At 48.3% G+C, this 22,953-nt stretch overlaps 1 protein-coding gene across 3 annotated transcripts in view; it reads right to left on the bottom strand.

Annotated features, from left to right (window-relative positions):
• DNAJC6 (DnaJ heat shock protein family (Hsp40) member C6) overlaps window positions 1-22,953 on the bottom strand; it is a 51,607-nt gene that overhangs the window by 27,360 nt on the left and 1,294 nt on the right. The window contains exon 2 of one of the 3 annotated variants that reach the window (XM_055724528.1): window positions 12,269-12,416. The exons of 1 other annotated variant lie outside the window; for it this stretch is intronic. In XM_055724528.1, coding sequence (XP_055580503.1) covers window positions 12,269-12,281 — 13 coding nt within the window. In that variant the 5' untranslated portion in view covers window positions 12,282-12,416. Of the gene's footprint in view, window positions 1-12,268; window positions 12,514-22,953 lie in introns of those variants that run through there. One more of the 3 variants, XM_055724526.1, reaches the window with a different exon arrangement.

Raw genomic sequence — 22,953 nt, 5'->3', positions numbered from 1 at the left:
TGTGGTCATGATTCACACGCACATGATCCATGTGCTAGACCATCTCTTCTCCTCTGAACTCTGCCAGCTTCGGAACAGAAGATGCCTTCTTAAGGCACTGAAGTATTTCTTTTGCCAAGCCACTTGCTACTATCTACTTAAGTATGATTAAGGAGGAAAAAAATAGAAAGAAAAAAAAATAATCGAAGTAGCTCTTTGGCTTCCGAGTATGGAATCAGTGTTTGATCTCTCTTTAAAAACTTTGTTTTCATATTACTCTGCGCTAGAACAGCCAGGGATGGAAGGAGGAGATACTGTTCAAAAGGTACTTTTAGTTCTTCAGGTCAACTTTTTAAAGAAAAGACAGAAAGGTGGTAACTTGGAACAGGGAAAGCAGGGGCAAAAAGGTTAGAGGACCAATGACCAATGGTATTGGACACATTTTTATGGTTAGAAATGCTGTAGGAGAGCAACAGAAAGGCTTCAAGAGTATGGAAAACCTAGAATCTTTAGAAATCAACCCCGGGGGGTGGTTGGGGGGCAGGGAGGAGGAGGAAGAGGGAGAATGAGAATTTCACTATCATTCTAAAAGAAGCAGCAGCATTTAATTCCAAGTTTACTATGTTCACTAAAACAGAGAAACAGAAAAGATGGCTAATGAAGAAACGTGAGCTGGTGCTACTCAACCAAGAGAACAAAACTAGTATTTAACACGACGCAAGTATTACTCAGCTATTGTGCAGCTATTGAGGAAGCTTACAACGTAGCAGCACTTAGTACTATACCAGGTGCAGTAATTTGTTTGGGTATCTTTTAGGCACTGGATGAGAGCAGCATCCTTGGGTGCTGACAAAGGCAGTCTTTCTCAGTTACTAGGAATGATACGGTCTTCACAGACTGCTCAGAGAAGAACAAAATAAATACATCCAAAGGCTCCTCTGCCAGGCAGTGTCTTCTACAAAGCATAAAGATGTATAATGGAGCAGAAAGAGTCAATGCATTAACACACGAACCTGCCAATATATACAGAAATGCACAAGAACAACCAAAAAAAAATTAGATTTAAAAAAAAAAAAAAAGGTAGCTTGCCCCTGCATCTTTTGCTGAATAAAACATTTCTGTGCTAAGTCCCTCTTGCAAACAGAGACCTTCAGAGCTCCTGCAGACCTTTCCAAAGGACAGCTGTGGTTCCCCGGGCCACGTGCAACAGTCGCTGGGACGGGACACGGGGCATGGGACAGGGAGGGCTGAGCCCCACGTCCCACACGTCTTCTATGGAAATGAGCCACCTGGCCAGGCATCACCTACTGCTGCCATTGCACGTCCCTGAACCATGCTCAGAGACAGCTGGCTTTGTACGTTTGCTCTTCTCGAGCATAAAAGGCCTGAGAAAACAGCAGTTGAGTTGTCACTCAAGCACACTGGCCAGCCTGTGGAGGACTATGACCTATTCTGCAGTAGGAGGAAGACCAAGGACACTTTCCGAGTCTGAAGGGGTGCACCAGGCATTGCTCCCTCTTGGAGCCTAGCAGGAAGGAGGTTCAGGTTTCACCATGCAGATAAGGTCATCACCACTAGCTTGGTCAGGATATTGAGTCAGCAGTGTAACAGCATATCCCTGCTCAGAAAGATCTTCCTACCAGAGTTGGGTGGTAAACCCAGAACAGAGGAACATTCCTTTCCCTTAGCACAAAGGCAAAAGGCACATTCTGTATTAAAATGAAGCACCTGAGGCACAACACCATCCCTTCCCCAGGAACTGCATCCCATGCACACATTTGTCTATGCTGTAGCCAAAGCCAAAATTAACGCTTGTAGGAACCCACATAAGCCCCATGAGCATCTTCTGGTAGGGCAGAAAAAGGAGCTTGCAGGCTTGTTTGCGTAAAAACAGTTTGCTGCAAGTTAGCAGCACAGGAGCATGCCATGTGGCTCGGATCCCAGTTTTTGGCATGTTGTCACATAGCAGTTCCGTTAACATTGACCATGGGCTGGAGTTGCTGTCTAGAAGTCTCATTATGCAGAATGAGCCTCTACGTATATAAGATGCATCTTGTTCCTTACATGGAACTTTTTATTAACCCAGTTATTGGATATTCCCCGAAAGGCTTAGTGCACTTCAGAGACACGCTTCTGACCTGTATTTGTAGCACAAGTTTCAGAGGGACTGCTTGCTAACGGCAGCCTTTTCATTTCCCAGTAAAGAAACTTTTAATGTAGTGGTTTTACTGCTGCATGTGCCCTGCAGACTTGCCCGAGACGCATGGGATGGCTCCTCTTGCACAGCTCTGTTAGGTGATGGCAATGATGGTCTCACTGAAGTGCTTCAAGCCGACGGAGCAGCATGGAAAAGAGCCAACTTCATCCGTTCGATTGACAAGCGGAAGTTTGCATTTGTTCTGGCTGAAGGTACTTGTTCTGAGCTAACGTCTGCTCTGAGAAGAGATTATTCTGAACACAGAATAAACTTCCAGTAGTCATCAAGTGCTGCGACAACCTGCTGCATTTCCTTACAAAACTAGAATATGTCACAGAGCAGTGTTCCTACCACAGTCCTTTCTCATCATCAGCCAGAGGGTGGATGTCTCTGGACAGATTACAACTGAAGGAGCCTCTGCTGACGGTACCAGCCTTGTGCTGGACGGGATGGCAGCTAGGGAGCGTAGAAATTTTAATTAAAGCACTTCAGCTCTCTCCTCGCTCTTTAGCTAATTTTACAGAGCATCAGGAGAAGGATGTGCAGCGCAGGAAGAGAACTTCTCCCAGGGCAGAGAGGCTGCCAAGATACCGCAGCAAACACTGCGCCCCCATAGCCACATCCCACCGCAGCAGGGTGCAGATTCAGGGAACGCTGCGGTCGCCAGGGGAGTTCAGAAGGATGCGCCCCAGTACGGAAACAGCTGAGCACAGCCCCTCTGCCTGCTGTCCCCCCATGACTTGCTCACCAAAGGCAGAGGTGTTGTGGCAGGGTGACACAAAGTGCTCTGGCAGGACAGCCACGGGGTGCTGGGAGCCTGCAGAGAGACTGATACCCATTGATACTGTCAGAAGAGACCTGTTGTCACCTGTCTTCCCTTAGCAGGGCAAACCCAAAGTGTATGTATTAGCCAAACTAGGAAACTGCTGCTCCACATGGACAGGGAAAGAAACGGCACTGTATCCAGAAGGGAAAGACCTCCCTCCTCCCGTACCCTCACAAAGGACCCCTCGCTTCAGCTCCTCTTGCTGCAGTCCCCTGAGCAGTGTTTGTGCTTAGGTTCAAAACCAAAGACACTTAAACCAGCCCAGCTTTAAAGACTGGGATTTGGGGCCAGAAAGGGGTGAATGAAAGGGGGGTGACCCTGTGTGATGGGGGATGCTTTGGCACCAGCCGCCATCACCCACAGCCAGAGGTTTCACAGAGGACCACGGAGGGGCCAGCAACAGAGGGTTCTACTCTACTACCAGCTGAGGGAGATGCTCACGGGTTGGAACAAGCGAGAAATAGCCGATTTGGAAGCTTTCCCTGCAAGGGCTGCACATTGTGGTCCTTGTCTGCCTGGGGGATCCCTGAGCACCAGCCCCCCCAGGCAACCCACAAACCCTACAAACCACAGGGCATGAAATCCAGCTCTCCAGAGAATTAAGGGGGAAATGAGCTGACATTTAAAAGGCATTTAAGACCATGTCAGTCTGAATATTTATGCTGATGAAGCAATACTTAGCTTGAGAGCAGGGAGGTGAAAGCAAGACGTCTAGAAATTGAAGATCAGCAGCGAAGTACTGCGTTTCATAGGTTACTTAGCAAGAGTAAACAGACCCTTTTTGCTTGTAAAGGGCAGACAAAAAGCAGACATGAAACCATAGGAAAGGAAGCAGGTTTACCTCAGTCTGCCCAGACTATATGTAACACTATCTTCAATGACAATTTTTTAATTTTTTTGTCAGAGAGTTACTGCCTGTGCTTTCTTTAGAGACGAAGCAAGGAAAGAGCAAAACCTTCCCTGTTCCTCACCATGGTTCTTCTCTAGAAAAGCATTAAAGCCTTCATCTCCCACCCTCCCAAAAGAAGAGGTTAGTTTGGGAGTACAAAATGCTCCTCTGATCCTCTTTCTACGGTACCATGAGAGCCTGACACTATGAAGAGGAAAAAACCCAACTTGTTAGTTGCTGCATACATGTCCCAAATCACATACTTCTGGAAGTTATCAGCTGCTCCACCACAGCCTTCTCCCTCCCCACAAAGTATTTTTTGGGGGGGAACGGTTGTTTGCTTGTCTCTCCTCCCAGACTATTACCAGGACATGGCATGAAAGTGGAGCCAGGGATCCAGTGGAGGCTGCCGTGTGCCTCGGCAGAAATGGCCCTTTTAAAGGTCCCCAAACTGAACGAAGTTGAGCCACCGTTGTTGTGGCTTCAGCAGCAAAGCCTGGATTGTTCTTAAGGAACACTCAACAAAAAATGACACTATTTGTGCTTCTGTCTCCCCCCAGCAGCCCTGCCAGCCAGCGCAGGAGCAGCCGCAGCTCACGTTCCTCCCACACGCAGCTTCCCCAGCAAAGCCTGTGTAATGGGGGACGTGACTTCACACCAGCATTAAGGGATCTAAGGCCAGGCTGCCGTGGCCCCATCATCGTATTCACCGGCTTCACCTTGGCATTGCACAAGAGCCCACACAGCATGCAAAGGGCAGGAGGAGCAGCCCTGCTGCAGGCACCCCTGCCACAACATTATTAAAGCATCCTCATATAGGTGCATCGCGTATGGAGGGATATATGTCTGCAAGAAGCAGCCAGCCAGGCAAACTGAAGCAGGCAGAGCAGAGTCCCCACACCCCTGGGGACCCCTAGCATCCCCAGCTCCTGCTGTTGCCCACACTGAGTGTATCTTCCACGCTCAGCACTTCAGCTTTCAGGGGCTTGCAAATCAATTTGCAGACATTACTGGAAGAGTTTAAACTCCTGTTTTGAGGGGGAGGGATGGCACGTATTTCTAAACAAAAACCTCTGGGCAAGCAGCTCCTTTGCATCCAGTGATAATCAATAGCGTTTAGATCCAAGTGCTTCCTTTGTCAGCCACGTTTTAAGAGCACAATCTCAGTGCCCTGAAGCCCAAGCCTGCCCAACTGTTCCTTCCAGCACACAGCTCTCTTCTGGACAGCTGAGCTTCACATTTAAGCAAAGGCTCTAAAATACCTATGCTGTTATATGCACTTACATCCTCTCTTACATCAGACATAGCCCAGGTGTCACAATTACATCAACTTTTTAACAGGCATCAAGTGGTCATTTGCAAAGGGAAGAAATCAGCAGCAGAGGCAGCTAAAACAGCAACGAAGGGGCATTTGTGGGAAGGGAGCATACTTCTACCTGCCCAAATTACTTCGCAAGTTCCTCAGACTGACACAGACCCTGAGGACTGGTATTATTTTTTTTGCTACATCTCATCTGTCCCCTCCTCCATTGCTGTCCCAGATTCCTGGTAGAGTTTGATTCCCTACAAGGCTGAACACAGGTGTCTTGGAGTGTTATTCTGCAAAAATTTTAACAACAAAACACATGCAGAGTAGAACTGCAGGACAACAGCAGCAGAGCAGGCTCCTGCCATTTCATAACGCCATTACTGAGACCCCCAAACCCAGGTTTCACTCATCCTGATGCTTTAAAACACATAGTGGAGGCATGAAAGGCTGCTTTAGCAAGTGTAATCCCCAAGAACAGAGGTTAAAGCCCATGGGAATGACTTCAGCGTGGCCAAAGGGAAGTTTAAGATCAGGCTGTAAAGATGTTTGAACTCTCTAAGGGCACAGGGAGGCAGGAGATGCGCTAGAGCCAAGGAGCCTAATGGAAGATAAGGGCTCACCTTACCGTCGCAAATCAGACAAACGAAGCAGTATTAGCCCCCACCCCAAAACCCACGCAGTTTGGCTGGTTTGCAATAAGTGTATTAAAGATGAGCCTGCTCAAGACAAAACCCAGCCATTCCCAAGTAGGGAGGGAAAGCTGGATTCACCGGAGGCGAGTCTCCCCCAGAACACTGCCAGCTCCGACACGGGGCTAAAGCCAGAATATTTCTTTCCTAAGCAGGCAATTAGCATAAAACACAGACAGAGGCAGTAATACAAACTGCAACTGGATAAGCAATACTAGGTGAAGCTGGGCTGCCGGAGGTAAGCACAGAAAGTTTCCAGCTCTCCGGAGGGAAGGGCAGGCAGCGCCGGCAGCTCCCCAGACCACGGCTCCCCAGTCCGTATCTGCCCCTTCCACCATCAGGACCAGTACAGTCCACGGAGGGTTCAGCACAGACCCATCCTGCTGCACAGATATCCCCAGCGTTAAGACAGCTTCAATAATTTATTCAAGTGAGCAAGTAATTGGGACTTTTGTTGTTGCTGTTTAGTGCTTTTTCTTTGTTTCTTGGGCAATTTTTACTGCGACTTGCCAACAATTAGCCAGGCCTGCGCCTAGCCAGGCCTTTTGCCTAGAGCGGACACTGCCTCCAAGCTGCGTTACTGCCTGCCCGAGAGCTTCTTGGTGGCTTCACCTCTAAAAGAGGTGTGACCCCATGTTGTTCTGCCCTTGGTATTCCCCAAAGCAACAAGCATCCTTTTCAGATGAAGTCAGGCTGGGGAAATAAAGCCATTATACGCTTACAAGGGGCTCATATAGTATGGGTATTGGGAGGAACTGGGAAGCTCCTAAAGGAGATGCTTTGAAAAGGAATAGATTTGGGTTCACATCTTAAGGAACCGCTGGCACAGGGAGATTTCTGTGCATCCCTGCTGCTGTTGGGCAACGCACGTCCAGGCAGGCAGCACTGCCTCCCTCCTCCAGTGCTGCTCCGACTACAGGAAAAGCTGTATTCCTCCTCCCACAGGAAGTCACGGTCCCTTTCATGTGTGGGCTGGGACTGGGTCCCTGACCTCCCCTGGGAAGCACTCGGGGATGCTGGCAGCCCATACCACACTGCAGGGTAGAGAAGCTCAAGAACTTCTTTTTGTGCTTTTCTATGATAAAGTGCTAGAACTAATATTGTATGAGCCCAAGGCTTTTTATTTGAAGGTTCATTTAAGACTGCCTAAATGTAAACTTCATGGAAATGTGAAGAATTAAGATATATCTGCTTTTACTTGAGAAGTAGTAACTAAAGAATGCTGCTTGCACTGTCAACTAAGGAATATGGAGGGTTTCCATGAAGAGAGGTTTTTGCAAGTAGGGACATTGGGGAGGTACCCCCCAGCACTGTGCCAAATTTGTTATCTATTTTCCTTTATGAAGTTCTTACTACAGTGAGCAAAATGCATGTGAGGCCGGAATAGTGAACTACCAGCACAAACCATGAAATCGGTCTTTGAAGTTGATTGACATTCTCTCTGCTTCTCCTCCCTGTCAAAACAACAACAACAACAAAAAAAGAACACTACTGCCAACACCAAATCATTCAAGTGTCGAAAAAACACCAACCGAACAAAAGAGTTATTAAACCGAACCTCCCCGTTTGAAAGAGCAGCTAGGAGAGAACACAAGACAACATTGTCAGTGGCGGTCTTTGACCCTGTGCCAGTGACATGGAGACGTCTCTCTTCTGACTCAGTGAAAAGGAATTGCCAGCATACAAGAGATTATGTTTGCAAGCATAAAACATTTCAAGAAATCACAGTTTCACTCGCAATTTATTTTAAATGCTTTTCTTTCGCGGTTACTCCGCCTGAGGAAGCACGCAGCACAAGCAACTCGCTCCCCTGAGTGTTTAAGAGCTATTTTGTAGATTAGGTAGTTTATGAACACCACAGAAGAGCGTAGAGTTTTTTCCTTTTGTAACACATATCCTTGTTGTTACTTCTATACCTTATTCCCTAGAACCTCTCTTTCTTTCAGTGCTCAGCCAGCTGCTAAGAAATCATTCTTGAATGCCACAGCAAAACCCTAAATAAATTGCTTTTTTGCTGCCTGCTTCTCATCTTGTGAGCACTTTCAGCAACTTAAAAATAGAGAGACAGGAGGAATACTTTTGTACTCCTTTGTGAATAGATGCTTTTTTTCTTGGAATTTGGGTTTTTTTGAACTTGCCATGTTTCGTGTCCTGCCAGCTTCAGCTCAGGTCTCCCCTTATCTCCCCTTCCCTCCGTCTTCAAGCTTCCAACCCCAGCCCAACACACTTGCTGGAGGAACATGCAGGTAGCCATTATGTATAGGTCCCATTAGAGTTGGGCACTGCGATCATGTTACTCTATTGCATCTAGCATATTCCACGGAAGCTGCTTAAGACATCACAGGAGGAGCTGAACATTCAGCAGTTAAGGGCACGTGCTAAAGTTGCACAAAGTAACACCACTCAAGGTGTCACAGAACTTAAGCATAACCCCGTATGAACAGGCCACACTGTGAGATTTAAATCTGAGATTTAAATCACACACCGACCAAGGTTTCATTCTGACTGGTTGAAATCTGGCAGAGTTTAATGCAACCAAAGAGAAGGTCATCACACAAGCATCACCAGATATGACCACCCTATGTGAAATAGTTTCTGCTTGTGGCTGCTTTGAGCTAAACTGAAGCCCAAGAGGGAGGCACTCAGCATTCCTGTGGGCAGGAGTTTCCATTTATGCTGCCCGCGAGCACAGAGGAACCCCAAGCTGCACTTGGAGCAACCAAAACTGTCACTACTTCAGTTAAACAGCTCACGTTAGCGCTCCTCTGCGTGACATGGGTGATGGTGGCAGAAGAATTGGTAACTATCTGAACCAAGAACCAGTCCCAGAGACTTTGAAACTCTGATTTTCCCAGGCTCAGGCTCTGGACACAGCCTGGCCAGAGCATCCACCCCAGTGCTCGCAGCCCCCTCATGCCGGCACAGAGGCAAGGTGGGGTCAAAGAGCCCCTCGGCAGACCCTCTGCATCAGCTCCCTTCCCGTCATCAGACCCTGCCTACCAACAGCAACCCCCTCCCACACATACAGTGCTCTCGGTTCCTGGCTCTTTTTTTTTTTTCCTCCCCCTTTCTAAGAAATACTAGTCCCCAAAAATATTAAGCCAATAATCGTAAGTGCTCAGAAGCTACAGCAAAGCTCTAACTGCTGATTATTTTCATTGCAAGAAGCTGTTTATGAGATTGGAAGCCCACATTAAGAGATGATACTTTAAGATCTAATACTTTGAATTAGTTTTAAAAAAAATTAATAGAAAAACCCAACAGGGACCCACTTTCTCAGCTCATGTGAGTTAGCATCATTGCAGCAACAGCAAATACAGCCACGCTATCCAAACCAGTGGTATTTTGCCCCTGAATTGCCAGCGCTTCGCCTTCAGCGCAAATCCTCTTGTCTAACTTCTATAATTGCTTTAATATTAATCTGCACACACATCTTCCAGGGAGCAAAGGCCATTTCTCTATGCCAGAGCACACTGCCCTGCTGCAGGTGAAATCTTACGCTCGGGGAGGGAAGAGGAAGGCTGGGCTCTCCAACTATTTAACTTAATCGAAGATGCTACTGAACTGCACCCCGAGATGTTCGGCGCCAGCACAGTGATAACCCGGCCAGACAGGTGGACCCAGGCGCCCCACATTGCCTGGTGGCACCGAGTCGCACCTTGGGACCGTTTCCCTCGCTAACTGCAAACAGCCATTTTGCTAACTCAGGCAGAAGCTGCTCCGCCACACATGAAGCCATTATTTAAAAACGGGGGGGGGGGGGGGGGGGGGGGGGGGGGGCGGGGATAGAGAAGAAAGAGAAAAACTGAAACATAAGGGAGGTCGGGCACGTGGGCAGTACATAAAGAGCTCTGGTTTGGCCAGGGCACCTCAAGGATTTCACCTTCAGGGTCTGCTACCTCCTGATGCAGAAGAAAAGCTTCCCCACCCCACCAAGACCCAGCTGCACGCCTCCCTCACACCGTCACGTGTCAATAATTCATCGCACCTGTGTCCTTCCCAAGGAATTTGGGTCTCTTTTCCCAATTGAAATAAGCTCTACCACTGCCCATCTTGGGAATTCAGCCTTCAACATCATTAGGAGAAGGAGGAGTCTCAAGTAATTTATAATATGAATATATTCTCCATTTATAAAAAAAAAACAAACCACAGGTGGGTGGTGGTTTTCTCCCTGCTCCCGTTAAGCCGAAACCCCAGCCACCTTATTTTCCTGTCTTTCTCTCACACTGCTCCCCTAATTCCCCCCCCCAAAATAATTATTCATCTTCACATTGCATTAAAGATAAATCATGTCCCACAATTCATGAACAGCTTCAATTACCAAATCACAAGCACACCTGAGGGGCGGATATATTTCTTCAAGCTTTTATAGTTTCATACTTGGCAAAGAAAAATGTCTTTGCAATGAAGTGATAAAAATTAAGCATTTATCTGTATAAAATGTTCACATGAATAAGGCAGATACAAGCGTGGACTTCGGGTTTAGAACAGAGCATCACACTCAATACAGGTTGTTTTTAAAAACAAATTTCATATGAAGATTTAGAAACACCCACCAAAAAGCCCTTATTAAACAGACATGGAAAAAAAATTTCCTATAAACGTAACTCAAGGGTCATATTAAGGCTTGAGGTTTGTTGCTGCTGAAGTCTCAGGTGCATTGTTTATAGTACCTGTAAAATTTAGGCAGTACGAGCACCAAAGTGAACTCGAGGAAGCAAACTCTGGTTAACACCAACCTCCCGACCATTAGCTTCCAGAGACAGCCCTTGATCAAGCCCATGTGTTTAAATGGAGAACATCCTAGAAACTGGCAGAGGGCATTAACACCATTAATGATGTGGGATGCCTTATTAGTTAGTAGCAAAATATTGCACAAAACCTGTAAAAGATATTGGCTAGCTATCCATGAGCATGTTTGGGGTTTTTTTTGCTTGGCAGAGAGTGGAGTGGCTTGAAGAAACCAAACGGAATGATTGCAACAGCAACACTCAAATAATACATGGAGCTGAAGCTGTACACGAGCCATGACTTGACACGAGCTGCAGCACGGTCGCACACTGAGCTGGATGCGAATGCCACCTTCCACAACACTAATGCCTTTGGTTCTTAAAGTTCTAGGAACCCCATTCAGATAACTGCTTTAAAGATAGATATTAAACTGACCGCAGTATCTAACCATCTCAGCAGATGCCAACGTAAGGATCCAAATAACTGTAACACAGCAGCCTACTGCGAGTAAGAATCTACTGACACACACTGTGCTTACAAGCAGCTGTAGCAGAGATATCATAGCAGCAAATTCAAATACATTCCTGAAGTCCAGGAGTAAGAGAAGTTAATAAACAAAGCATATCCCCAAAAGAACTCTTGCAAGCCAATTCAAATGGCAAGGGAAAGTGGAAAACATGATTCTTGTTACATCAGAGAAATTGGGGGGGGGGGGGGGGGGGGGGCGATAAATCAAGGTAAGCCTCTTCCCACCCAAGCCCAGACATAGGTCGTTAGGGGGTTTTCTCCCCACCCAAGCCCAAATGTAAACCATGAAGGGTTTTTTCCCCTTGAGAAAAGGTTACCACATTAAAACAAAGGTGATGTATTGTGAGTGCTTGCTGAGTGCCATGGGCCCACCCTGTTCTCTCATGGAGCAGCACAGGTATGGCTGCAAGATTACCCTGCTACAGTGGGTGGACATCAAACGTGGCCCCTCACAATGGAACAGGGTGTTCCCCTGCCCAGGGCTGAGCTCTAGAAGTTGTCTGCAAAGGCTGGAGATGGTCACTGCAATGGGAACATCTGACCAGCCAGAGCAAGAGCCAGCTCGTTTCGAGACACATAAAAGCCATCAGATGGGTACTCTCGATTACGGGTTATCTAGGCAAATTTGAACCTGTGATTTAGAGGTGAAGAGCTCTCTATCCCATTACCAGTCATAAAGACCATCTGGTCCCCTACTCCCTGATTAAAAAAAAATGGTGCATGCAGCGCATCATCTATCAGAATTAATCCAACTCAGTTTGATGAGTGCTTTTTTAGAGGAGGAGGGGGGAAAAAAAAGTAAGGATGACTGTGGGGAAATAAGTCAGTTGGGGAAAGATCCCAAAGCACTCCATCCATTTTAGCTTCAGAGCAACCTTTTCCTCTTGGGGTGTGAAAGCAGGAGCCAGCCGGGAGGGCCCGTCTGTGCGGCGGTGCCCCCCGCCCCCCCCCCCCCCCGTTGGCTCTGCTCCATCCCCCCGCCCGCGCCTGGACAAAGGGCCGCTATTGTGCCGGCTGCCCAGCTTCCCCACCCCCCCCCCCCAACAACCACCCCCCCCGCGGCCCCCACCCCCCACCCCCCGCTCGCAGCGGGTCCCCGCGGCGGCGGGCCCGCCCCTACCTGAGCTGTCCATGGTGCTGCCGCCCTCGCCGCGGGGCTGCGGCTGCTGCTGCTGCTGCTGCTGCTGCTGGTGCCGCGCCGGGCTCCGGCCGGCCGCCCCCGCGCTGCCCCCGGGCCGGCCCCCGCCGTCAGCGCCGCTGTCCACCAGCTGCAGGGATTCATAGCCGTCACCGCCCGGCTTTTTCCGGTAGCTCCCCAGCAGGCTCATGGGCGAGGCGGGCGGAGAACCTGCTCTGACGCCGCGGGCAGGAGGGAAGCGAAGTGCTCCGGCCGCCCCAGGGGAGGGGCTGGGCGGGCCGTGCCCCCCCTGCCTCCCCGCCCCGCCCCCGGTGCCGCCCCCGGTGCCGCCCCCAGGGCCCGGAAGCAATCGGGGAGCCGCAGCCCCGCGCTCCGGTCCGCGCTGGAAAGCGTCTCAGTGAATTGGGCGGCAGCGTGCTGGAAGGGTGCTGCACCCACCAGTGCGGCTGGGGTTGGGGTCCCCTCCCCCGCCCCCATCAGCTGCCGCCAGCAATTAGCAAAAAGCGTTGGATCGACACAATTCCCTTCTGGCAAGCCTGCCCCTCCCCCGGGTTGGCCCTTCAGCGGGGGTTCGGCTGTGCGGCTGCCCAAAGAGGTTCCCCCAGTTGCCCGTCGTTTTTAAGGTCCCTCTGTCACGCTACCGGTGGAAGGCGCGTTCCTTGGGACGGGCCAAGGGCACCGAGCTGCGGGCCGGCAGCTGGAGGAGGAGGGATGGCACCGCAGCCCCGCGCTCAGCCCCCAGAAACCCGAAGCGCATCGGTGTGAGGACCCGAGGGAGTCCCGAGCCACACGGCGGGCAATGCAGGACGCATCGGCATCCCAAGCCCTTGCTGCTGCTGGCTTCACATTGGTGGCACCCAACTGATGAAGTGCCACACCGACTGCTAAGCCATTTTTGTCGTTAGGTCTCACCAATCTATTTTAGCTGTTCACGTGTGAACAGACTTTAGACCAACATGAACTGCGTCCTTGAACAACTGATGAGCCATAGCTCACTTGACACATTTTGCAGCCACGGCTAGTACATTGTCATTTCTTCTTTACATGGTACAGAGGAACTGAAGGGTGCGCCAAAGGAAATGACCACTATTAAGTTCTTCTAAATGGATTTCTTTTTAATTTAAGGAATATCAAAGGCAAGAAGAAGCCGTAGCATCCAGACACAAGTATGCCTTCCATCTCTTACAGAAAGGACAGAGAATACTCTGCTTAGAAAAATGGTGTGGGTTTGCTTCTGAAGCAGTAACATCAATAACCACTTTGGTAGATATAACCATAACTTGAAATATTACTGACACTTGGCTTAAACTTTCCTGCTTAACACTCCAGGCCAGTGGGCATCTGGTGCAGCCATACCTTGTCATGTGCTGTTGTTTATATAACTCCTGGAATTTTATATTACAGTGCAGACCAGGTACATCTGTGACCCAGAATTTTCCCAGAAAAATCCAAGCAGATTGACAAGCAGCAAACTAAAATGAACTAACCTGGCGTAAATCATTCGCAGTCAGCAGCAGTAATGGCTCAAACTCCAAGGTTAGAATTGTGTGTTTTCTAGCCCTCATTACTGGGCTCTTAATACACAGGTCTGTATGGAGCGATACACGGACTGCAATGCTCGCCTGGGGGACTGGGTGGTCGCCCCCCTGCTCTTGGCACCCAGATGCAACAACTTAAGAAAGAAAATATAAAAGCGCAGATATTTTTTTCAAGAGATCACATCTGTTAATCTCTCTTAGTCAACCTAGGATACAACGATTCCTGCGCTCTAGGATAAAAATGGGGAAACTGGGGGAGTCAAGGTGGATTTTCATTCATTTTCCTTGCTTGGGTAACAACCTGAACAGGAAAGACCAGGCTCTTGGGTGAAGGGGGCGCATTAAGTCTATGGAACACTTCCATGAGTACTCAAGCGTGCTTGCACTGGAGGCAACTGCAGCCTGTTAGAGGGAACAAGCTGGGGAACCTGGCACAACACAACACCCTACACAACCTATCCCCCATCTTAAACTGTCACCTGGGGTCTCTTAGCCTCCTCTGCTGCCTTTATGCACCAATTCAAAGAACTCAGCTTAGACAAAACTTCATACCCTAAATCCAGAAGTCCTTAATCCCCAAACCAGCAAGGATCTGTCTGAGTTAGGCAGCAAAAGGAATGTTCTGCTGAAAATGTTCTCATGGAAAAAGGGTAGGAGCAAGAGGGGAAGTTCACTCCAGCGGAAATTAGAGCTCGCCCTTCTCCCATAGCAGGTCCAGAATTCATGCTCCCCCAGCTGCAGTCTCGCTGTCACTGCCCACTGCAGCCTCAACAGCACATCCTTGGCTCAGCATTGCCTACCAACGTTGATGCCACTGTCACATCTGCAGAGGCAGAGTACAGTCCTGCTTAGAAAGAAAAAAACCCTGCTTCTCCTTGTTGAATCCATTATTAATATGTTTCTTTCTACATCTGTCCCAGAGTTTGGGGGATCATAGCTTGCCTTTCCTCTAAGGAGTCCCAAAGGGGAATCACCACCATAGCCTGAAGCTCCAGCCTGAGGAAAGCGGGTTTGGCAAAGCATCAGCACAGGCACCACGTAGGGAGCAAGCAGCCTCTCCAGGGGATCTTGGGGCAGAGGAGGGAGGAGGAAACAGACTTCAAAGTCCCATCCCTGCTTGTAATTACCATTGCTACAAACACAAAGAGATGGGATTAGGGAAGCATGGTGTGTGGGATTCGGTTGAAGCTACACTTATCCATGCATTTTCCAGCCCTATGGGAATTTTAGCTGAAGAGAATGTATAAAGTGATATTCCCTTCTCCCCCAGTTCTCCCTTTAAGTTGGGCTAATGAAGGGCCACATGGTTCTGTCTTTTGGAGGTAAAGTGTAAAGAATGCTATATCAAAAAAATAATAATAAAAAAAGGTGTTAAAAGGCACATGATTTTCATAAATGAGAGTAAAGAAGGAAGAACTAGGGAACCAGCTACTTCGAAAATCTCACTAACATCCTTGCAGATTTATTGAGCGGTGGCTAATGATACTACAGAATATAGAAGTATTCTGTTTGAATGGTGAGGCTGGCAGGTGCCATTAAGGCTGTGGGAGATGTTAATGACATGCTAAGGAGGACTGTGTGTTGCTCAAGACTCAGGAGATACAAACTCTCTCCCCATTACTGACCTTGGAAAAGTCAATTGATTTGCCAGCCTCTGACTGTTTTTCTCTGTCTGGGTTGCAGCCTCTCCTGGGTAAAGTCTCTTTTCACAGCTGTAATCAACCACCAACTATACTGAGGTGCAATTTAATTTTTTCCACCTCTCCTCCAATTCAACGAACAGCTAAGGTGAAATGTTATACTCTTAATTCTTCATGAACACATTCAAACTGCGGAGTGTTGTGAGAATTACAAAAATAGCTTGAAAATTAATTTAATATCTGGACCAATACCTTTACAACTCAATATATTTTTTTCTTCCAAAGTTTATCACTGTAAGCAATGAACTCTCCCTGCACAAAGCATTTCTGCAAGAAGACCAAACCCAGTTGTACACATATAGGGAAGTATATACACCAGCTGTGCCGTATGATATGGACTGCTGTCACTGCCTGAAAGAGAATGCATGTCCTGTTAAGAAAAGTAAGACTTGCTCAAGCAGCTTTCATATTCCTCAAACTTATTTCATATTTCCATTTCCCTGCTGCACAGGGCAGCCCCTTCTCTCTGTAGCCCAAGCTACAATAGTTTCTTTTGCCTGTCTCCTCACACTTATGTGTGCCTTGCTCCTTGCAGTGGGACACGGGCACATCAAAACATATTCTAGAGAATTAACGTTTGTGCCTTTTCCCTCTTCCAAAGCACCCAGATCATAATGAAATAACCTTAATTCACAGACTCCTGAATGTGGGCTGCCTTCAACATTCTTGTAACAAGTACTCTGCAAAATGGCTTTTCAAACAAACCCAGCCCAGCTCTATAACTTGGCTTACCTTCCTCAAAACCTTGCAAGGAACACACGTGGCATTCAGCCACAGCCACCTTCTGGAGAACCCTTTAGCACCCCAGTAACCACCCCCCATCACACGTTGCCACATTATCAAGTGTTTGAGCTGTGCCATGAGCCACGTCACCAGCAGAAGGAGGCTTAAACACCTGTATAAATTGAAGCAGTTTGATAAATTTTTGATGTTCTGAAAAAAAATAACAGCCACCACCTTTTTGTGTTTGTTTAGTATGCAGATGTACAGCACAGCTGTTGCTGTACACATTAGGTAGCGAGGTATTGCTTGCAATTTTCCCACTTAATCTAGCTAGTCATGAAAAACTTGGTGTAGTACAGGCATCTTTCCTGCCCTAGGAACTAACGGGGTGTAGAACCAACAGCACTGACAACTGTGCCTATCTCAGCATTGCGCTCTCACCCTCAGACCACAGGGGCCAGCTTTGTCCCTTGTGCCTACAGCACTCTTCTCCAGGAAAGCAAGAACATCGCCACATTTTTCTCTTGGGTCTTTCCTCCTGGACATCCTCCACAGCAATTTTACTCCAGCAAATACCCATTCCCTATACCCTTAGAAGTGTCTGTCCCACTGCCTACCTTTCCAGGGAGCAGGGAGCACCGACAGGAGCATCTCCACCCCGAAGCCTCCACAGCTGCCAGCATTTGGGATGAGTCACTTAGTTTAACCCTGGTTAAGCAATTGATTGGATTGATTACAGCCAGCAAGCTCCTTGTCTGGGCTAGGACCACCACAGCTACCACCAGTGAGCAGCACAGGGGAACTGTAAGAAATAATGGCATGGCATTGTAGGTCATTACTGCCATGGATAAAGAAAATCTGAATTTTTCTATTTTATTTTTGGCCTGGTGTGTTCAAACGTAAACCAAAGATCTTAAAAACTTAAGCTATACAGCACCATTTGAATTAGCTTCAAGACAGTGATACCTCTTGATTGCACCTGCTGCTCTCCATTCAACTCACCTGGCTCTTGTCATGCTAGAGCAGTGCATTTCCCTCCTGACAAAGCTTAGTGTGGTGAGGAGCAAAAGCAAAGCCATGGTGAGAGCCAAAACAATTCCACCTCGGAAGAGGGTCTTAGGGGGGGGTTTGCGCCTTTTTTTTTTTTTTTTTTAAGAAACCAGTTCCAAAATCACAGCAGCTAACTAAGGCCATCAGCAGTCTATGTGGTATCCCCCTTTTTGCTTTGCTTCTTGTCCTAAGAGGACCAGAACCAAAATACCTCCTCCTGTCTTCTCATGAAAACAGCAATTGTCAAAGCAGTCACAATCTTTACAAGCAGCAATGAATAAACTTCTACATATATGGCCAAAAGATCTACCTTCCAAATCATCTCTGAGGCCAACTGAGAGAAATCAGTGTCTTCTAAACCATCTTTTTCTCTGAAAATGGCCAGATCCTCCATCTGGGACTGCCGTGAACTTGGGTTGAGTCCTACCCTGTGAGAGTGTTAGCCAGACCCTCCCTTCCCCTCAGGAGCCTTCCATCACTCTTGGTTCCATCCACAGGCACAGCCTCGCAGGCTCCCAGTGCACTGGGGTCCCTGGGAGGGTCCGTCAGGGTTTGTTCCTTTCACTGCCATGGCAGTGGCACCAGCTGGCAAACCAGCACCCCAGGAGCCAGCCCGCAGCAGTTCCTGCTCCTGTAGAATAAATTCTTCTCATTTCCATGTTCAGATGAGACGTGGGTCAAGCCCAGGTGACGCTGGGGTGTATGTGACCAGCACAGCAAGGATCATGCTCCTCGCCCTCTCATCTGGAGGCTCCATTCGTACCTGGGCAGCACCACGGGCCGGCCAGGAGCATAGATTCCCCTGCATCACCCTGGGAACGGGCACGTGAGGGCAAAATGGGTACAGGCTCTTGGTACAGAGCCAGAAATATGATTTCAAAGCAGCATCCAGACTTGTGCTGAGGATAAAGAAGTGGTATCTGGACTGGAGTCAAGGATGGCCAGGTTGTTCCTTTCTCTGTATGTGGGAATAGTGTGTCCATGCCTGGGTTTGCTGGAGAAATAAGGAGCCTGCTGGTGTGGGATGTGGTGTGCCATGGGCAAATAGGGCTGCAATTTGGGGATCCAGGTGGAGAGATGGGGGTAAAATAATCTCATCCTTTTTTAACCCCTCCCTGATATTCAGGATCTTCCACTGTCCTGTTCTAATAAAACTCTAATAAAAAGCAAACATGGTCCTGAGAAAGTTTGAGTTGTTTCTAAGTGCTAGACTCAATTAAACCTTTGCTTTCCCTCATCAGAGGAAGCCTTGAGCCTTTGCTGTGGTGTAACCCAACTGCAATGTTCCTCACTGCCAGCTGGAGCATCAGCAGCTGAAGCTGCAGTGAATGTCTTCTTCAGCAGATGGACGCTGAAGAAGATATTCACAGGCATTTGTCAAGCAACCACCAAAATTTCATTTCAGGGGTATTCACGGTCCTTATGCAATCACCTGTAGAAGGAAACCCTTGTTGGCAGGTCCGCTGGTGGCGGAGAAAGCATCACAACTGCTCCCACAGGAGCGTTCCTTCTGGTCATAGTACCAAACCTTGAGCACAGTTATCCTGAGGGCGCCCGGGGGCTTTGAGCGGGACAGTTCCACCGCGTGCTATCACACACCTCGGCAAGGTTGTGCTCACCTTGCTTACCTGCCAAATCAACCGGGGCGCCTGCGCGGCTGCTCACCATTATCGCTTTTTCCAGTGACTTAGGATGTGGCTAATGTTTGACTCTTATTATCTTTTTTCCCATCCTTTCCTCTCTGTGACAGCACACACCCTGAAGTGTACTGCTGTGTCTGCATGGTTTTTTATTTCTTGCCTTTTAGCCTTGTTAAAGCGCTGTCAGGGGATGATACACAACTTACTCATTTCAGCCCAAGACTTTGTTTCGGAGTATTCAAGGATTTGACTGGCTCCTCAGCAACGCTGAGCTGTGGAGCTGCCTGCCAAAGGCTGTTGTAGATACTAAATATGTACATGCTTCACCAAGAGGCTGGAGGAATGTATGGGGAAAACAGATCTATACAGGGCCGTTAAACAGGAGCGTATCGCTGTTTGCTTAGGAAGTCCCCAGCCTGCGAACAGTTGGAAAATGGGAGGCTGTACAGCCGTTCATAAAATTCCTCAGGCCAAAATCAGGTATTTAGGTTAAAATCAGTTATTTTGCTGCCTAACTACCATTTATTCACCATTTCCCATTCACTGTGAGGTAAGTGGCTAAATACCAAGAAAAATCTGGGCATAGCCCTCCTAAAGCAGGTCTGCGAGCCTGCAAAATATGTGTACGTGTAATCCCTGTTAGAATGAAAGACATGAGTTCAGAAACACACAAAAATTTCCACTAGCAACAAGAGGAGTCCTGCATTCATTAACCAAGACAGAGGTGGACCCACAGCTGGTACCTTGGAAAAATCTCAGCTTTCTATTAAACCTGGCTGATTGCAACGAGTTACAAAGCTAAATTACTTGGCTTGCGCGCTTGCGATGCAGCTTGCACTAGTGCTTGCATTTGAAACAATAGAATGGCCAGACTTTCGCTTTTTTAAGTGCATAGAAAAAGTCCAAAGTGTGATTTTGAATTTCTTTGCAGCAGGTTATTGTTTGCTTTAGGAAATGGCTCTTGGTCAAAACAAGGAGAAAAATTACCCAAGTGAGTCATCATGGGGTAGCTTCAGCTACCGCTGCTGTGCCCAGGGTCAGGCTCCAGCAGCAAATCATATAATGAAAATAGTCGGGTCATTGCTCTCAGGTAGCCCCGGCCAAGGACCCCTCGACGCCGTGAGTCTTTCCGTGAAAGCAGAAGGGAATTACAGCTGGCACTGCTGGCCCACGCTGGTGGCTGTTGCCCACCTCACCCACTCCCACCGCCACTTCTTTTTTGGATGTATATGGGGTGAGGGTTTCCTTTGGGGGAACAGGCCAGGGGACAGGTATCCTCACTCCAGGCTTCAGAGTGATGGTGTCTCTTGGATGGATGGGCAAGTGAGGTTTGGCTGGCAAAGGGTGGGAAGATACGGGTGAGTGTGATAGCACAGGAAGGTTTGCCAGACACCCAACACATCCCCATTGAAGTGGTTCTACCCTCTAACAGATTTTGGTACAGTATTTTTTATCTATACTAATAGGAAAAGTTATAGTATTAAAGCTTTGTTGTCTTGGCTGTGATATAAAAGATTAAAAAATTATGTCGGTCTCAGCTCACGCTATCTACTGACTTACAGGTCCCGCATCATGCCTAACTGATGCAGTTTGGGTTCGGATTTATAATCACTCATCATTTCCAAAGTAATACTCTAGCAGACCCTGCATGGCTCCCTATGCTCTCTCCCACAATGCTGTTTTCAATCTACACGGTGCTCCGCAGTTTTGGAAGAATAGCCTGGGCATGAGCCCAGGGGAGAGACACCCAATTGCATTGGCGTGGGAATACCTTGCAGCAGATCCCTGTGCCTTTGGATGCAGGCTATAAATTCAGCGGGACAGGAGCCAGAAGTCTGGTCCTTAGTGACATTACAGCCCCTTTAAGCCAGGCAGGGAGCCAGGCTGGGTACGAACGCCCTCATCCTTCTGCCGGTGAGCCATTTACAGCATGAAAGGTAACGAACCCCACTTTGCTAATTCCTATGACACTAACTGAATCAGCCTCTCATGGATCCCAGAGCTTTGTCCCTAGTCTGGGAAAGCATTGCTGGGATGCCTTTGAGATGCCAGGCAATAGAAAAACTTCATGAACCTTCAGATGAAGCGTGCTTGACTCAGCAGAAATGATTCAAAGCAATCTTCCTCTGCCAGCAATGCTTCCTGCGCTGCTGTAAGGGTTTGGTGGGAGCTGCTCTGCGCTGTGGGATGCTCTCCCGGAGGCTGCCAACAGCCCTGAGTGAGGGGCAGGTGATGGAGCTGGGGGAAATTCATGGCTCCACCTATATCCAGCTCAGGCTTTCAAAACCATTTAGGGCAGGAAAGAGTTAAACACCACATATGTGAACTCAGAAAATAATATTACAGGTGCTAGTCTATACCACGTGGCTTTAAAATAATTATGCCATGTGGCTCCCAGGCTGGGAGTTTTGCGTGGATGTGCTTCAGTTTAAATACCTTCCAAAATCTGGTGGGGTGGAAAACAAACGCCAGGAGTAAATGTGTGCAGAGCCTGTGTCCCGCCCCGCCGTGCCTCAGCGAGGGACCCCGTGCCAGGGCAGGGACCCTGGTACAGGCAGCGTGCCCCGGAGAAACCTGTGCTAGCGAGAAAGCAAATTGCTTGTTCTGTAAAGTTTTCCGTGAAAACTATTACTTGGAAAAGGAATTCAAGTGTTTGGGTCATTTAGGTTTTGCTTCAAAACATGGCCTGGAAAAGGAATAAACTTCACATTTTCTGCATGGCAAAAACCCCGTTTCAGAGGATTTGAAGGAAATCCTGCCCCTTGCCTCAGTCTCCCTGCATGGTTTGTTCTGCACACCTGATTTCCCACCTCTCCGCCTCCCAGCCGTGATTCAGGGATGTGACTGGTACCCTTCCCAACCTCCCGATCCCCCGTTACTGAAGACAAGAACTCCCTCAGGAGAAAGAAGCCTGTGTGTTGTTTAGAGCACCCATCAAAACAGGGCCTCACACACTACTGTAATACAAACTACTGTAAGGCTTCATAAATTATTTATAATTTAGTAAGAAGCAATATTTAGTAATATTTATAAGTAATAAAAGTCATGTTTATAGCATTTTGATATCAAGAGCTTCCCACGGCTGCTTTATCTGCCCCTGAAAAAGCATCCATGTTCTCATTTTTGCAGCGGATGCAAATCATAGCATCTCGGATGGGTACGGTCACAGCTGGGATTTCCAGACCGTGTTCCCTGAAATCTGAGGGCTGTGGGACGCCACACGCACCCAGCAGAGGTCAGACCCCCCTGAGCAGCTCCGCAGCAGTTTCAGGCATCTCCCCATCTCCAGAGCATCCCAGGAGAGGAGCAGCCACCCTTTTGGGTCCAGCCGTTCATTAGCGATGTTCAGGTTATAGCCTTTGCTGCATCCTTTGCGCGCTGGTGATGCTAATTGCCTTTGCAAGGCCGATTTCAGCCACCTGAGCGGAGCTGTGGGTGCAGTAAAACACAGCCCCGCAGCATCGGCACCAAGCCCACGTGCCCTGATAGCCCGATTTTGATCCCAAAACCTGGGCGTCACATCTGGGTACCAAACTCTCCACTGCTATGGTCCAGCAATTCCCTTTTCCACGTGGCCCCCAGGCTGCCACCATATTTTTGCAGCAAAGCAGGATGGATTTTAGCAAATCCTGCTGAAAAATCCAGCTTTGAGGACTCGCAGAAAGCACTGCCGTGGCTGCAGCGGGAGGCCCCGCAATTAATCTGCAGCAGGGCAAAGCCGTCCGTGCAGCGGATTAGTCGGGTCAGCAATTAAACATTGGCGCTTACACTGCTGGCGGCACGCAGGAGGAACCCGGCGCTCAAGGACAAAATGCAGTTCCTCCTTAAAGGCTGCAGCCGTTCCGAAATCCTGCATCTATCAGCTGGGTGCATTTCTGGGACCATAAACAAGCTGGCTGTGTCATGGCTGGCTAAATATAGTGCATCTCGTGTTGCCTTCATGCTGCCTGTGCCATCTGAATTACTTGGTACGCTGATTTTTTAAAAAAAAAATCTTTTTTTTTCCCTTCCTCAGG

The sequence above is a fragment of the Falco cherrug genome, chromosome 12, assembly GCF_023634085.1.
Source record: "Falco cherrug isolate bFalChe1 chromosome 12, bFalChe1.pri, whole genome shotgun sequence".
Classification (NCBI taxonomy): Eukaryota; Metazoa; Chordata; class Aves; order Falconiformes; family Falconidae; genus Falco; species Falco cherrug.
Note: the sequence above shows the minus strand (reverse complement) of the source record. Positions and strands in the feature narration are given on the sequence as shown.